Source organism: Apis mellifera, linkage group LG6 (genome assembly GCF_003254395.2).
Source record: "Apis mellifera strain DH4 linkage group LG6, Amel_HAv3.1, whole genome shotgun sequence".
Taxonomy (NCBI): Eukaryota; Metazoa; Arthropoda; class Insecta; order Hymenoptera; family Apidae; genus Apis; species Apis mellifera.
In genome coordinates, this window is record NC_037643.1 from 4414923 (window position 1) to 4433702 (window position 18780).

An 18780-nucleotide genomic window follows, 5' to 3' on the forward strand; every position below is an offset into this window, starting at 1 on the left:
TCTAGCTGTGATATTACATATCTTTTGTTTAACTTCTTATTATAATAGAAACATGACGACAGAAGATACATAATTTTCAAGTTTCGAAGTTTGTACTCTCTGATGTAAAGTTGGAAATTGCAAGTACGAAGAAGAATGGGAAAGGATCATGAGCAGAGAATTTGATTGCAAAGTTATATGGAAGTGTACCACAAGCACAACTTGTGATGATTCAAATTTAATATCCTGACATCGTGATAGCTATCCCAGGTCAGCCTGAGACCACGAGACAGACGGTTTATCACCTAAATAGATTAAGGTATCCCTGGGAATAATAGAACTCCTAACTATGTATCATAATAGCCCATCTTGTGATTATAGGAACAATCATAGGGGTTGAAGTTCAAGATTCTAAACTTATAGTTAAGATCAGAAGTCGAAACAGACAAGAGATCTCAAATTCAGAGTTTAAACTTCAATATTGGATGCAAAATATAAGATTTTTAAGATTGAATATCTAAATACATAACAAATTCTGACATCTATTTAGATCATGCAAGCAGATCATACAATCTAAATCTCATAAATCTTATTCCTTGTGTATATACCATGAATCCAATCTATATTTTTACATTAATCAATTGATCAAAGAAATCCTACTTGTTAAAACTATTTTGCACAAAACTGAACAATGATAAAGTTTTAAAAAAAATGAATTCAAACTTTCAGGAAAGGAATACTAGCTAAATGCCTAGAAACTGGTAACACAGGGAAAACGTTAGAACGTTATTTACTCCATTGCTGTAAAATAGTGGTCACACTAGGTGTAGCTCGTTAAACCGTCATAATGCTCATATTTATTGCTTTAATATCTTCATCTAGTGCGATGCGTCGACATTCACCGGCATCGGTGAACGTGAGACTTTAAAGACTTTAATCGGTATAACTAGCAATTCAGATCGCGTTACAAGTCTTCGATCAAATAATTACGTCTTAATAGCCCCTCGGACGGAACGTCCATCCCAACGGGAGGAATCTTAAAATGATCAAACCGACTTTCAAGGATCGATTGCATATAAAACGAAGATAGTGTCAGTCTGCCTTCTTGCGACGGCAATACCTTTCATCCGGCTTGACAGACACGCCGTAATGCCATTCGAAGGATCGATAAATGGTAGCTTGCAAACACATGAAACAGAGAGGAAGAGGGAAAGAATTTGAATCGAGAAACCCTCATCTCGGGTACAGAAATCTTCGATCGACCTGTGTATACGTATTACATTGTGGAATGCACGTGACGGCATACGTATACGATTTCTTATAGCACGGTATCGGTCGTCACGTGAAACTATGTCAATATACCTTTTTCCAGACGATCTGGCGACTTGTGAATCGTCGACTAAATACATTATAGAATGCAGGATTTTTATCTCTGAAGAAAGTTGAAAAAATGTTTAGCTATGATTCGTGAAAAATAAAAATAACAAAACGATTAATTTTTTAATAGTTTCATTATTCTAGCCAAACTACTCGTAAACTTTTTCTTTCGATATTTTATTGTTGATAAAATTGTTGATACTCCTAATACGTTCCTCGTAATATTTATATACAAAAATGTACTATTATGCTTACAAACGAAACATGCTCTATTACGTTTACAAACGAAACATGCTCAATTTCCAATAATATATCCAATGGAAAATTATATATATATATATCTCTCACGTTACATCAAATATTCGTATTTCAGATAACGATACGGTTGATAAATTACACAAATCGAGAAGATAATCAAAATCGTGAAAAATTTTGAAAAAAGATTCATGTTTCAATTCACGTTTCCCCACCATTACTACATCGATATCCTCAACCCACTTGTCTTGCCAAAAAAAATTCTTGAAAAATTAGATTATCCATTAATTTCCCCTTTAACCAAAATGGAAACCCCATTTGTAAATCCATCAACACGCCATCACCCGTATCGTTATCCGAAATAACATCGTTCCACGATGTACATGGATGTACAAAATTAACAACGATCTCCAAGCATCAACGATTTCATCCACGTTAAAACGATTTAAACCCAAACTTGCCAGGATTCAATTATCATCCGTGTAATTATCGCGCAAACCTCTCACGATTTTACATTTTGAAAAAGCTTAACCCATCGACAACGAAACGATCCTATCTACCCTTCATCCCAATTCCCTATGGACGAAAGTTTTCCAATAGGATGCACAACATCGCACGAGGAGGAGGAAGAAACAGGACAATCCGACGGACAGACGGCGGAGAACTCCCTGACCTCGTGCGCTAATTGTGTTGCTGAACTAACGACGAGAGACAATGCCACCCTGGATCGGGGGGTAATCGGCGAACCGCGTCAAATTTCCAGGGAAACCGGTCCAGAGGAGTTTCGTGGATCAGCCGAGCGTGGAAAACGCGGTGGGGAAAAGAAGACTCGGCGGCCGTTTTATTGCCGATCTCGGCCAACCCCTCCCCCGTTCTCGATTTGCAGAAAATTCACGGATCAACGGGAATTCCCACGATCATCGATTTACAACGAGACGAGCAACGGATTTATGATTGGTATTATAATCGTCGCAGATAAGGTGGAAAGATTTCACGGATCGGTGGAAATATATTCATTTGGGGAAGCGAAATATCGAAGGGGAGCGTCGTGTTTTTCGAGACGATAAAATGATTTTTAGTACGCGAGATATCGTAAAGAGAAGCTGCACGGTGAGGGGAAAAAATTTTAAACCTTCTCCGTGATTTTCTCGCGATATTTATGGTCCCAGAAATGATCCTATATATGGGTTTTATTAGAGAAAAGGAATTGGAACTTGAATACGGTTGTATGCAACGTTTTTTAATTTTTCGATATGTAAAGGTTTTGGTTAATATTTGGATTCGATCATTTTTTCAATAATATAAAATTCTGAATTTATGTGTATGCTTGGAGAATAAATTGATAGAAAATATACGATAAATAATAAAGGTGCAGTTTTGAAATTGTATGTAAAAGAAAATTAATATATTTCTTGTAATGTTTCTATTGCTATCTTGCCTAATTCTAAGGTAAAATTTGAAAAATGATATTTCTATAAAATCCAGTACAGGATTAAAATGAAAACCAATACACTATTCCTTCTTCTTTCGTTCTACATCCTTTTGGTCAACGTTTTATTCAAATATTGATACAGTACCAACAGGATACTACGTACAGAAATGTAAGAATCTACCATTCCAATATATCGTCAATTCTACTTTTTATGATTAACCAAATATTTTCTAATAGAAAAATATCGAAAATTCTAAGATTTTTGAATTTTATGAAGAAAACACTTTGCACATAATTTAATCGAAAAAATATCTCACACTTATTATTTGTTTTATATTACACTTATACCTGCTTTAATCCTAATCGTATAAAAATATGATCGAGGAGAAATATATGTTGTTCAATGAATGCATTAAAATCGTAAAAAATTTTGCTCCTTAGCAACTCAAGAATATATTAGCTTGATCTACTCTATATCGAAGTTAATTTTTTTAATATGACCTTACAATTCCAATAGGAATTCAATGTCTACCGATAACATAATCGAAATAGTTAAAACTCGATAAGAATAATCGTTACATATTGTCAAGTATTATATATTGCCGTTTATACGAGATACTGAATCAAAAGAAGATATTTAATTTATCTATTACTAGTTAATTTTTTATTTAATCCATTATCATTGGAAATTTCAAAGGAATGGAAAGTTATGATTGGAAATAATCGAAATATTATTATGATATATACAAAAAAACATTCTTTTCTCCAAAAATAACAAAAGACAATAAGAATGTTAACAAAATGAAAAATTTCTGACGCGATTCTACCAAACTTTTACAAATATAAAAGAGTTAATAATTCCTATCACTTTTATAATCAATTAACTACTTTTTACTGAATTAATCTACTATTAATCATTAAAAATTTCTCAAACAATTAAAAATAAATTCTTCTAATTAAACATGGAAATTTATCAAATTTCTCCATATCCAAAAACAATTACATCTGTCCATAAAAAAAAGAAAAAAACCTCCAAGATTATCGATCCCTAAAACATAGCATATCTCATGCCAAGAATATCGATCTGGGAACCGAGCAAAAATCTATAATTTGCAATAATTTCGAGAACGGTCCCACGACCGCATTATCCGCCCATAATCTGCCCGTCATATCTCTCCCTCCCTCTCCCTCGCCCCTCAATACCGGTTCTTCATGAATATTAATTCCGTGCACCCGAAAATATAATGCGGTAACGCCTTTATCATTCGGCCGGTCTCACCAGCCGGACTTTGTTGCAACTCCGGTTGACGAGAGGAACCAGGTTCCCCTCTCTCTTTCTTTCTTTCTTTTTTTTATCCGGCTCCCACGACCATATCCTTCGTCTCTATCCTTTTCTCCTACCTTCTATTCGTTGGGCAGGAAGCGCATTTTATCAATATTTATGAACGGCCTGAGGTAAGGTCATTCGGAGGACGTTTTTTCGAGGGGCGAAAATTTCACGCGGCCTGTTTCTTGCTTCTTATTGGTAGTGATTGAAGCTTGGAATATATTGGAAATTGAAATTGAAAATCTAAATTTTGTTTCATTGGAAGATTAAAAAGAAGAAAAAATTGATAAAATAAAAAGAAAATCGAGGACTAATTCTAAAACTTTTTAATATTTTCCAGAAATTTTGCAAGTCTAAAACTAAGAAGAAATCTAAGATAATTCAATATCTGAATAATTAATGAATATTTGAACCTCGAATATTATTACAAACTTCGAAAACTTATCCCGATACGAAATACCTAAATATAAAACACTTTCCTACATCATGAGTGAATGAATCGAAATACCAAACGTTTCCCTATCCAGTTCCAACAATGGCGCGCGCCAAGTGGCAGCAGTTAACTCGATTTGCTCCGAAACCGAGCAACGAGGGTCTCCTCGAGCGACAACTCGGCCGAAACTCCATTCTCGACACGTTTCCCGAAACGAATTCCATCGTCGCGTCAAGAATCACGCTGTTGAATGAAACTGGACACTCTCACAGTCGTGTGTGAAGAACCGTGTAAGTACGCGAGTAGCAATCGCATTCGTATGTGGAATGCAACACAGGTCTTTACCTTGGATATAAATAAAGAAAGGGAGAAACGATGAAAGAAAAGCCGACTTGCAAATACCAGTAATTAAAGATTTTGAAAATAAAAAGAAAATATACGTAATATGTGCGTGATAGATGCAAGTTAGTCGAGGGAAGAGTTAAAATATTCGAGTTTTGTCTTATTTGAAGATTAAGGAAAGATTAACAAATGGAAATTCGACATATGGAATTTTCTTGAATATTAAAATTATTGGATATTCAACTATACCGAGATTATAATCTTTGAAGTACTACAAAATTCGAAATTTTTTTTTTCCCTAGCTAATGAAATTAATTTTACATTCGAAAATGTAAAATGATATTTTCGAGTTTTAAATTTCGATTCCGAGGAAATTGAATTTGGAAATTCATTAGATAGGAGAACGTTTATTTGTTGATTTTGTTGTTTACCGTGTATTCGGAGAGATTTTAACCAAATACGTTGTTGAAACGAGAAATATACGATATTAAACACGCGTGTACATATCAAAGTGTGCAATATTTAACCGATTTTCAAATTGAATTTTATCAAAAATAAAATATCTAATAAATTAGATTAATTATTCTTAACAATCGGCAATTTTATCATTCTTCTAACTTTGTATATTGAAAAATTATTAATCACGAAACAGTAACAAAAATTTGAAAAACGAAAATAAAGAAATGGAATTACACGTATCGCATCTCGTGTATAAATATATATATATATACAGTAATGGTGAGGAACGAAATTAGCATCGAGATATTTCCATCCTTGAGTAAGATTTGAAATCCCTTCCTTTCCATAAATTTGTCAAATCTTTTATTTTCATAGTTTAACACCTCGGCCAATTTACAACCATATTCCTTCCAATTATAAGCAGAAATACTGATAGCTGAATCCCCTAGAGTGGGTTCTGGAGCTACTTTCTACACACGTATCGCAATAGCGATGTCAAGTAATTGTCAGGGAATTGTCAGACATCCAAATTTCGAGGAAAACCGAACGCCACGGGGTGGCACGTAGCACGAAAATAGTCGTGAACGATGTCACAGGTGTCACACGACCGAATGGTCCCAATCTCGTAGAAATTCGGCTTGTATTCTTAGAAACGAGGATGGAAAGTGTATTAATAACAATAATGAAACGCTGGGATCGAGGATACGTGCGTGTAAATTTTGTATCGCTACAAGCAGCAATATTTCTCTTCTTATCCTTCTATTATATTCTATTCCAATTATTCTATTCTAATTATTGATTTATTGGTGCGTTTGAATACATTGTCCAAAATACGTCAATATCCAGACTAAATAAAAAAAATTCAATTTCACTTAGAATCCTGGAAAGCACGGATAACTTGAAAAGGGAAATAAAATCTGAGACGGTAAATTACACTAGTTCCAACTCGCATCATACAAATTCTCGAGTTAAATCAATTTGACCGGTGGAAATGGTTGGATCCCAACAAAGTTTGGCCAATTTCCGGAAAATCGTTATTTACAATTTCGGCCCAACGGCCTGGGCCGAAACAACGCTCCTCGTGAGATTACTTTTCTTCGTTACAGAGAAAACTTCGATCCCGTCCTTTCCCAAACTTTTCGTTTGTTCCGAGATCCGAGTGGGATACTCGGAAAAAGAAGGAAAAAAAGAAAGCAAAGGGGAAAAAATAAAGAAAAATCCAAGAGAAGGATGCTTTGTGAAAAGTTATTCGCGTTCTTGGCGTGCTTTCGTTCGACGATTCATGCACCCAGTTTCACGTAGGCAGTTTCAACGTCCCGCCTTTTTGTTGTGCAATGCACTCTCCTGATCTTTTTCTCCACCTTTCCTCGATAAGAAAACATTTACTCTTTCGTCGAGCGATGTTTAAACGCGTCTTATAGCGCTTGGAAACATGGTGTACACAAGTTTGTTACACTTTTATTGCTACAACAGTTATTGTTCTTCGATTTCTTATACTTTCTTACAATTCGAAACTTAAAGAGTATGGAATCGAATATTTGAAACATTTGAGATATTATGATCGTGAAAATTTAATGGAACGTTAAGATATTTTTTCTACAAACCTCTGTCACGTTTATAAATATTATACGACTTAAAAAAACGTATACTTTTATTGTTTTCTTACGTAGATACAATGCAATATAATTGAACGATTTCTTATAATTATATCTTCGAATTTTATGAATTAAATATTTTAGCAGAATAATTGAAAGTAAAATAATTGAAGAGTAATTAAGAGATCATTAATATTATAGATACAAACATATGAAATAAAATTTATTACTTTGTCGAACAGTTAAAATAATGAACTAACAAAAAAAAAAGAAAATTTCCAAAATCCAATTAAAAAATTCGATTCCATTCTCTTCTCTTTACTTCTCAATTCCTCTTTCTAACTTATTGCTTCTTATCACCTTAATAACTCAGACCCACTCAAAAATTAATCAATTTCTTTTGCATTAAAAAAAAAAAACTTTCAAACCTGACGTATCCAAAAACCTCGAAACCTCAAAGAAAAAGAAACTTAGTATTCCTTTCCCCGAACTTTTTCATTTTTTTCACGCAGAGTCACCTTCTAAACCGTTCGAAACACCCTCTCATGTACTCATTCGAAACGATTCTACAGGGTATATCGTAGACCGAGTAAAGAAAAAGGGAGAAGGAAAGAAAAAAAAAAAAAATCGAGAATCTCGTGGGACGGGACTGGGTCCCATTGGTCCCCATGGTGATTTACGTCTTTTTCTGGTATCGTTATTCGGTGGCAGGACAGCACCATAGGTGCACTTCGCAGTCCATTGCCGTGCGCCACGATAAGCCGGTCGGCCATAAAACCGAAATTTCGCAGTCTCCCAAGTATAACGCCGCCATAAATCGCAATCATAACTCTCCATTACCATTCAATAGGAATGCAGAGAAAAAGAAGGGGGGGGGGGGGGGAAATGGATTGACCAGAAACGGAACCGATTTTTCGCGGGACGAGACGAGCATGCTCTATTTGGTGTTAAATCGAGCCGATCGATCTCGACGAGTTATGTTCAACGCTGGAATGCGCCACTCGTGATCCAATTGTAATATTATGTAACGCCTCTCACGCCGTGAAAATCGGCTTATTTCTCGCGGATATAACGGGTGATCCAATTTTCATGGATGTTATTTTGAAATTATTCACTTATTCGAAGTTTGATCGTGAATGGATTTGAATTGTATTGAATAATTTTTATATAATAGTATCTAGCACAATAACAATCTAATATAAGAATTATCTATTTAAATATTAAGAAATTATATTGGATGTAAAATAAAATTTATTTTACTTTTGAGGAACATAAAGATGTCTCGAAAATTGGATAGCTTAATTAGAGATTCCTAATGCGATTTCAAAGAACTTTTTGCTAAAAATTGTCGTTTTAATGAGTTATTAATGAATTTCTAAGGAAAACTATTTAACCAGATACTACGACCTCATTTAAATTACATTAATGATTTTAGAACACCCTGTAGATCACATATATATATATTAGTTCTGGTTCTTTGTATCGTTATTTTATTTATTTATTTTATCTTTTATATAATCAACTGTGTTTTATGCTATGAATAAAACATGATATACAAAAATGAAATGTTTCAATGAAAATATATCACGCGTTTATTTATCCTATTCCTAATTTTTATACGCACAATTTGAAATCCAGAACTCAATATGTAAAATTCAATATTTAATAAAATATAGAAGATATCAATTAGGGTGTAAATGAATAAAATTTAATTACGTAATAATATAATTCAATTTGTTGACCATACTTCAAATAAGTGAAAATTTCAAAGAGTTCGTATAATAATTTAACCACCTAGTGTATTATACGTTTACTCGAGGTTGAAGTACTTGGTTGGGATTGAGGTGACCATGAGTCGGGTGTTTAATTGCTGGTGATCGTATGTACGTCGAAATGAAGTCAACGAGGTTTTGCGCTCAAGTTAATTTTGCTTCAGAATGTTGAAAACGTTTCCAGTTACCGAGTTTATATCCTGTTTATTCTATTCTTATAAAAATGACACCCATAAAATCTGATTTTATTGAATAAAACTTCAACTATACGTGGTTTCTTCGAAACGTTATACACGTAAACAACTAATTTTATTGATCCATAGTTAAAATGAAAAAAAAGAATCTTCGAATACGAATATCAACATTTATAACTTTCTTTAAAACAATTTATTTAAGCGGAGTGGAGGAATGGTTATAATTATCTCAAATGTTAAATTTATGTTTCCGGCAATTCACCATGTTTCTTCTCACTTATGTGAGAAATATTCATATCTGACAAATATTTTATTACTTTAATATTTTTATCAAAAGTTTTATCGTGCGACTCAACGTGTGAAATTTATGGAAGGAAAAATGTTTTTCTCTATAATTGATTACGATCAATAATAAGAATTTGCGATTTAAATTATCTGAAAATCATACCAAAAATTAAATATTGATAAATTCCTCCACTAAATGAATAAAGCAATTATCTAAAAATTTCACAATAATATATTAAAAAAACTCGATAAATCGTTAAATAAAATAAGAAGCAGAGTATCGTTAAAAATTTATTCCATCGATTAAAATTGGAACACGCATCTTATTGTTCGAGATCGAAAGATTATATGTGAAAATGTAATATATTCTATTAAGCACTTATGGTCTTAAGCTTGTTAGATTAAACTACCGTAATGAATTGAATTATATTGCGGCCACCAACTAAGTGACTAACCGACTGAACTTTCCGTATAAATATGCATTACTAACTGCTAAGTAATTACCTGTATAAAGTATCTAAATACCTATATGCATAAATAACCATTATTCCACTCCAGATAAATTACGAATCGAATATTCGCGTCAAAGATAGAAAAAGTTCGAAAATTTATTATCATTATTATCTTTGTACAATGCATTCTCGAGTTTAAAATTATCAAACCGAAATTCTTCGATCCAAAAGAGAAATATTTCTACTTTAAAAAACACCGCATATAGAAAAAGAATACTTTCTCATGAACTCTTCTCAAAAGCCTATGAAAAGGTATCACCATTCAATATCAATAAATAAATAACACTCGAATCGAATCGAAAAATGAACGCAGAACGAAAAAAAAAGAGATCTTTGACCTTTGCAAAATCGGTGGATAATTATCCATCGTACGGATAAAATCGATCAAGGGAAAAGCGAAACGATCGTTTAGCTCTCCAAGTAGCCTCGGTTCGATCGTAGATCAAGATGTTTATCGTTTCGCGTTAAAAATCGCGGCGGCGGTCGCGCGAACACGCGTAAATTCAGTGCCGCGTCTCGTTACATTTTCCGAGGAATAAATTCGAGAGAATGCGCACTATAAATTCCGGCTCCTGAGTACAGCTTCGCTCGCATAAATTCGGGCCACGGCACTGCTTTAGCATACGCGCGACAGAATGCGCGAGAGTAAAGAGGATTTTTATGAAAGGGAACGTCAAAGAATATAAAAGGCATGATTCGCGGCACGTATGTATACCTACGTGTATACTGTTGCGACCAATGTTTCCTAAGGACGTCAGTTTACCAAATATTTACGCCACCGTGTATAAAATGACGATCCTCTTAATAAGCGATCCTCTTAATAAGCTTGCATATCAAGAATCATGGCTCGATACCGCGTGTGACTGTAAACTTTTGCTCTTACTTTGGGAAAACGTGTTTCTGGTTAAAGTAAGATAATTACGTTGAGAAAGTATTCGAACAAATTTTACGAGTTACAATATAATGTGTTGTTCTATTAATATTTTTTCAGCATTAAGCATGCAGAGAAACTTGAAACGAATCGAGCATATATAAAATATGTTTTAATAGTTATAAGTTTCGAATAGTTTGATTGTTATAACAATTAATATTTATTAGCTTTTTATCCTTTTAGCATTTATTAATGTCTCTTAATTTAAATAATTTATATTTCCTCGTCTAAATTTATACAATTTTGTGATTATCTACTTCCAATGCTAATTTTTGAAAAACTTTGTACGTCCATTTTATGTTCAAAAATTTTATAATGAATGCTCGAATACTTTCTTCTACTTCTGTCGCTACGTGTATAAAATTTATAGTAATGATTACTATAAATTTACATCGCAGTAAAAATTTTCATAACATATACTCGATTTGTAATTTCAATGGAATCAATCTCATTTCAAATATTCTAAATTTGCATTTAGAAATCTCTTCGAACCTACCAACGATTACAAATTACAATCGATATTAATTAACATTACAAAGTTTCCAAAGTAACAGTTAAAAAAACGAGTTTCTTGGAAAAAAAAAATTCCCCCCACTCGAATTGCAGATTTTTTTTGCCACGGCCGAACCGGTCCGCTTTAAACGCATCCTCAAGGATGACTTTGGAAAGGGCGAGGCCGAATTTAACCGCAGCAAAGGACAGGTAAAAGAGTTACATGGAAAGAGCCCAGCAACGTTCATAAGATAACCGGTACTCCACCGCTATAGTACCTATAGGTATATAATGCCCAGACCATAAACGTACTTTTTATTCCTTTTTCCGTGAGAGTAACGCTTCTCGGTCCCGTTATGTCGGCGAACTGCCGAACGAGGGTCCAAAGAGAAGGCCGACCAGCATCTCGTGGAACATACGAATCTTTCAGAAGCAGCAGGCCGAAACAACTTTAAAATTAACCGCATCGTAATTTTCTCGCGATCGAAACCGTTTCGATATATTGTTGCAAGAGGGGAAAGGAAAGAAGATAAGAAAAATAGAATAATAAAATGGGATTGCGAAAAAATTGACAACGATTGTTTCGAAGGATTGATTGTAAAGGATGAAAGATGAATATTTTGACTGGATTGAATTTCGTTCAAAGAATTAGAAGAGATTTGATGTCGAAGCGACGAGATATCGAGATTGGACAATGTATTAATCGAATTTAGAAATAATTCTATTAGATTTCTACTGTAATTAAAATTCAGAAGAGAAATAATCGAGATATTTGCTAGAGAATCTATCATCATTCCAATATAAAATCTAATACGATATTGCGTAAAGCTCGAACAAATTCTACAGTTGCAATAGCAGAAAATTATGATCAAGATTGAAATTACAACCGATTCCTCGATCGACCAATCGCCACAAGCTTCTAGTTAATCGAAATAATAATAGATAATAGTAGATCTGGAAGAAACAAATCAAATAGATTTGGAAATGAGTAAAAATCCATTTTTGAAATATTCCTTAATTCTTTCATATACAGGATGTTTCATAATAACTGAAATATTTCAAATACAAGACGAGTACGTTTCTTCCACGAACTACACCTCTTCCTTTACACAATAATCTAACATCCATAAACTATTTCTAATTTAAACCGTTTCAAAAAAAGAAACGAATCCACATTATTATCCAACATTCCGCGCATTGTAAAAATCGTTAAGAAGCGACGATTCTGGCCGGCAAGATGGATATTAATCAACGTCGTGAAGGCTAAATATGATCGGTGAAAGTTCACGCAAGTTAATCTGGAGGACGTCAGATTGCGAGAGTGGCGTTTCGGAGTCGGATATGGCCGAGACAGGTCGTGGCACGGGCAGCTGAACGCGGAAGGAATAGCTGCCCCTCCATCGCCGGTGTTGTTCAACATTGCGACACGACGACGCAATTGGGTCAAAGTGGAGTGCAGTCACGAAGGTGGTGGCCGGCCGAGGTTTCAACGATACTGCGGTAATCGTGCATTTAACCGTGTACCAGCCCACGAGAATAGCGTTGCGGGCCGAAGGGCTGTTCCAGAAACGGTGCCACGAACAAAGGAACCACGTGCACGCTCGCTGCGCTTCTGCGCCCGTGTCGTGTCACCTCTCCCTTTTTCCATCCTTTCTTCTCCTCTTTTATTCCTTGCCACGGTTTTCCATCTCGCTTTTTCTCCGTCTCTTTCTCCCCTTTGTTCCCGTACTCGGCCTCCCGACACTGCCTATATCTCCTCTATTGTTCGTTCACCGGCTATTTGTCCCTGATTCCTGGCTACACCAGATGGACACGCGTGCGCAGTTTACACAAAGCACGCGTGCACGATTAGGTGAATGAAGCGCGTCAACGTGTCAAAGCAAAGCACCGCAAAGGTGTCACGTGGACAAAGCTATCCACGACACGATCGTAAAACCGCTCTCGCGACCGCGACGAGACCAACACGGCCCGGACCTTTCATCACCTCGGTTCCAGTGGCCGCTGTCAAAATGATAGGCGACACCTCGTAACGAGCCGGCGACCAACGGGTTTTACGAGACGACAATGAGAGGTCTCGAGGGACCTTGGAAATGTAGAGAGCCTCCGGGAAACTGGATTGTGAACGCTTTTAATTCCGTTCTTGGAAGATTAAAGATAGTTTGGATAGAAGACGAGTAAGGAGAAAGGGTGAAGATCGTGAGAGTATTGGAGGATGATAGAATATCGGAACTTTATTCGTTCGAGAAGTTTGCTTAATGGAGAACCGAGATCCTCTTCAGAGAGAGGAAGGGAGAAGAAATGCTCGCGAGATGATAAATTGGAGTGGAAAAAATCTGTTTACATTTGATGATCGCCTCTTGAAATATCGTACGGGGAAATCGAAGGTTCTGCTACCTTTTTTTATTCTCCCTTTGCAAGAGTTTTTGTGCGATGCACGCAAAGACAATAACTGAATTTCTACAGGAATAAAAGAATAATCTTGGACAATTGAGAAGATTATAACAGAGAGCTCTTTTAGAATATAATTATAAATATCAGCTATGATAATTTTACAGTTGTATGCAAGATACATTTTATTAAAGAGGATGCAAATTAAACAACGAAAGATTTTAGAATATTTTTGCTAGAAGGAAATATATGAATTGACAAAAGTTGTTCAACAAATATAGATAACGAGTGGTAAATTTTTAAATGATATAAAAATATGTTGGATTTTTTCGATTTTTCAGGATAATTTTTTACCTTTTTTCATACACGCTTTCCCCATTTTAACCTTATCCTTTCTGTCACAAATACTTTACAACTTAACTCCTCTTTCAAAAGCGATGTCTGATCCATTGTTCCTCTCTACTTTTCCGCTGCTTTTTAGTTTTAAGCTTTTTGCATTCTTCTTTTATTCCTTCGAGCTAAGTACTGTCTTTTCTTTTAAGTTTTATGACAACCTGATGGGTATGCCTGTCTTCTACACTCCGTTTCTATTGTTTCTTTCTTGATTATTCATTTACATTTTCCGTGTAATAAATTTTACGCTAATTTCCGTAAAGATTCAAATAATAATTATTTTTTAAACTGAGAACAGATATTTCTTTACAATTTATATTAATTGTAAATAAATATCGAAGGATAAAATAAATTTATCCAATAAAAAGAATTAAAGCGTTTTTCTTTCCATTTAAACGAATTATCAAATATCTAAACTATAATTATCATCAATTTTCTCGAACGTTAATGATACTACGTGGAATAATACGTTTCTTAAAAGCACAGAAATTTATTTAAAAAAAAAAGAAAACTAAATCTCCCGAAACTTCTGATAAATTATAATAATCGGTGAAAGATAAGTCGATAGAGAGACTGCGAAGCTACAATTATCCTCTCGATCGCGGCTCGCGTGTGTATGTGTTTACGCACGTCCGTTCGATTCAATGAATGAAACATATAAACGTGCCAGGTCGCGAAGCCACGAACGCAAGCATACGCAATACGCGTACACAAGGTGGAACAGCAGCAGCAACAGGAAACGACAATCAAAGAGAGATCTCATAAGATCCCTTCGCCATTAATGAATATAGTTACGCGCGCGAAATTTATGATCTCCCTTCTTGCCTACTCCCTTTACCGTCGTAATACGCGAGGCATATATCTCTCCATTGGCTAGGTGCTTAATAACAGTCGATTTATAACAGTTAGCCGGCGAGGCGACATTGAGAAGCGTGCAACCGGAGCTCTCGATATCGAATCTAATAATAAATTTTGAAGAATTGCTCGGCCCAAGGTGAAGTTCGGCAAACACCTCGAGCTGCACGCGCAACGATTTCCCTTTTAATTTTCCACGCGATATAATTTATCCCATCCCGATTCCATGTAATATCGTCTTAAATCGTTGGGAGGCCTCGGTCGTGATATCGGAGGAAGTGGTTTCGAGGAACATTTCGATGGTTCGGTTAATGGCGCGTTGATTGGAAATTAATCTAATCTCGGTTTGAGATTGTATTTCGAAAAGAGATTCCGGTTGGAATTTAAAAAGAGTTTGTGATATTGTGCCGCACTTTTTTTTTAAATTTTATGAATGAAGTTTGATACGAATCTAAAAGAAATCTTTCTTTGAATCCTTCCTTTGAAAAATTTAACCAATGAAAGTTATATATTTGAAGCTTTAAGAAGCTTATTAGGAAATTTTATTAGGAAATATATTTAGATAATGTTGATAATTAAAAAAATCCTGAACGAAATATTTATATATTGACAACCTAATGAATTATCAATCTGTAATATAAATTTAAATCTGTCTCATCGTCGCAAACGATTGTAATCCAAAAATATTATTTCCAATTATTACGAAACAAGTAAACAATGATACCTAACATAAAATTGTCACCGGTAAGTTTAAATATTTTGTCACAATGGAACCACGATGCGATAACTTGGCGTATTTGAATTTTTCACGTATATATATATATATATATGAATGTGAACTAGTATCGGAGCGGATTTCATAAATATTAATATCAACGAAAGAAAATTCATTCCTCTCCACCACAATTTTGTCCAGAGACATAAATATATTTCCGCGTGTACATATTACACGACGAGGCAAGCGTTAAGGGGTGGGTTGGGTAAAAGGGAAACCTGTCCCTGGCGGGAAATTTCTACGGTCTCGAGAATCCTTGATGCTGTAAGTGGCAGCTTTAAACGAGAATTCTGTCTGACGATGAGAATAATTTCTATCTCTTTCAAAGAGATTCCGTTACAGATGGATCTCCTCGCATTACCATACCAACACCCGAGCCATATTTTTCCGCTATCGTGAAACATTTGTTTAAACACCTATCGTGGTGGCATTCTTTTCCTTATTATTCACCTTTCATCGCTTATCGAGGGACCGTGTGCGATAGATGACGAACGTGATGAATAATTTCATTGTGATACACGTTAATAACCTTGAATGGACTTGATCGAGAAAATTTGAATTCGTATGATAGCTTTACATCATTATTATTTATATGTGTTTAAAATCTTTTCGAAATATATATCTTTAATAAATCGTTATCGAGTATTACTTAAGAAAAACCGGAATTTTACCTCGCAAAGAAACGTTAATTTGTATTTTTCTCAGTCAAGATCGAATAAAAATTAACGCAGCAAAATATGTTACGAATTAAATAATTACATCTTTCTAAATATCGAACATTAAATAATAATACCATTCGAACGACTCTACGTTATAATTATCTCTACGCAAGTCATCCGATCCTCTCTAACTCGAGCTACGTAGAGAATCATCGAGCCAAAATAAGAAGAGGAACATCTCCGCGAAAAGTGGTAATTTTTAAACGATCGAGCGATATATATCGTACTCAAAAAATCCTGTAAATTATACTTTCGCGGTACAATATAATCCCGCATGGCGGCGCCACCGTGGGCCATTGGCGTGGCATTAATTCACCCTCGATCCTTCGATAAAAATGAATCAAGAGGGACTTAACTGTCGGTTTCTTAAACGGGAAAGATGGGAACTCACCCTGTGAGGCGCCCGTAGAAGTCGATGCACCGCTGCGAGCTGGTTAATTAGTGGCAAGGTCGCGCTGAAGGTGTGCACAGGCGGCCTAGGTGGCTCTGGATAGGAGCTCGCGTAGGCAAACGGATCGACGTCATTCAGATACTGGACTCGGCACGTCAGAGACATCTCGCGGGACCTCTGTATCTCGGCCGTAACGGCCGATTGTTGTCCGATAGGGCCTTTTTTTCCACGGTCCAAACAAGGCAACACACACCGGGCCTTGTCCCGCGTCGCGAGAGCAATCTCCCCTCCTTCTCACTCGCGCTCGCCCGATATATTATATCGCCTCTGTCTCTGTTCTCTACCGGGCCGCACGACCGCTTTACGCGAACGCACGAACCAGTTCGTCGTACCGCCGATTTATTTTCATTCGAGTCGCCGGCTACAACCAACCGAGAAAACGAACCTTGGTCTCGTCCCCTCTCCCGCTCCCTCACGCTCCGTCTCCGTCTCCGTGCGCTCTGGCCCGCTGTTCCTTTTTCCCCGTGTCTCTTTCTTCCTCCTCACGTTCCATTCGCGTCTACCGGCTCGACGACGAAACAGAGGCTCACGTGAATACCTTGATCGCGGTGAACTGATATTCTCTTTCTCCACTCCGACCGCTTCTCGTGTCCGTTCCGTTGCGAGTTTGTTTTATGAGAACGAGAAAAAGAGAGAGAGAGAGAAGGGAAGAGAGGGAGAGAGAGAGGAAGAGAGAGAGAGAGAGGAAGAGAGGAGAGACACACCGCGAACAAACGTGGAAAGCTGTCGATTTATTTTCGTCAGAGCGACGATTCGTGACGGAGGGAAAAAACGCCGCTATTCTGTCTCCACAATTTTTCGCGTTCTTCCATCGATCGATCGGTCCCGAATTTGTATCTGGAAAATCCGTTTTTAAACGGTAACGTGAATATTTTTGACTGATTAATTAATTGGAAATACTAACGAGAGAAAAATGTAATATATAATAAAAAAGATTGTATGTACGTATTTATGTTAGTCGTACATGTGAAAGTGACAATGTCGGAACTGTAACAACCTTTGACTCTGAACAGCTTAGACGAATAAGAAATCGTTTTCGATCGGTCGATAACCTTTAGATTTTCCTTTCACTCGTTTCGATTAACCGAAAGTGGAAAGATAGGAAGAGATAATTTTTCATTTATTCTCAAGGTTAGGAACACTTCGCATACCTTTTTGTTTTTTAGAGAATCATACAATATACAGCTGTTTCTTCTTAATAATATTTATACCAATCAATGAAAACCTATTTCTAGTTTTTTGGCTATAATTCGGAATAACATGTTGAAAAGAAAATTTAAAAATAAATATACGAAATATACAGAGATATAAGTTTTTTCTTAAATTGTATATATTATGGCCTAACACATCTTCGAACGTGCGAATGTATTATACGTGTAAGATTCACCGTGTCGAACCTATCTTGCGCGCGAGAAATACAAAAACATCGGTCTTCCAAGCTCCGCGCACGACGCGAAATTTCTACACGGTGTTCGAATCACAATGCCGATTTACAAACGCATACGATATAAAAATGAGACGAACAATATCGATTCTACGGCGCGTTCACGAACCGTAATCATGGACACTAATATCTTGTTCGAGAAGAGACTCGCGAGAAAATCGACATTCGGATAGAATGAATTTACGAAGTGTCAATTATCCACGCATACCAACCAGTCTTGTCATCCTCTCTTATTCGCATTGTTCTTACCCGTTGCATGGGCTAGCTCTTCTGCGAACCGGCTCGATGGTGTTCACAGAAGAGAAAAAGGGAAAAAGATGAGGAATAAAGAGAGAAATACTGAATAAGCGAGAAAGAAAGATAACCGTTG

General features: G+C 35.9%; 2 protein-coding genes across 3 annotated transcripts in view; both read right to left on the bottom strand.

The window, feature by feature from the left end:
* Positions 1–17358, bottom strand: part of LOC409786 (jazigo) — a 189278-nt gene extending 171920 nt beyond the window's left edge. Inside the window, exon 1 of one of the 2 annotated variants that reach the window (XM_026441389.1) lies at positions 16907–17358. In XM_026441389.1, coding sequence (XP_026297174.1) covers positions 16907–17071 — 165 coding nt within the window. In that variant the 5' untranslated portion in view covers positions 17072–17358. The remainder of the gene's footprint in view (positions 1–16906) is intronic. The other variant, XM_026441392.1, reaches the window with a different exon arrangement.
* Positions 17359–17416: 58 nt separating this feature from the next.
* Positions 17417–18780, bottom strand: part of LOC107964589 — a 34726-nt gene continuing 33362 nt past the window's right edge. Inside the window, 3 exon segments of the mRNA XM_026441393.1 lie at positions 17417–17606; positions 17656–17737; positions 17739–17803. Coding sequence (XP_026297178.1) covers positions 17449–17606; positions 17656–17737; positions 17739–17803 — 305 coding nt within the window. The 3' untranslated portion in view covers positions 17417–17448.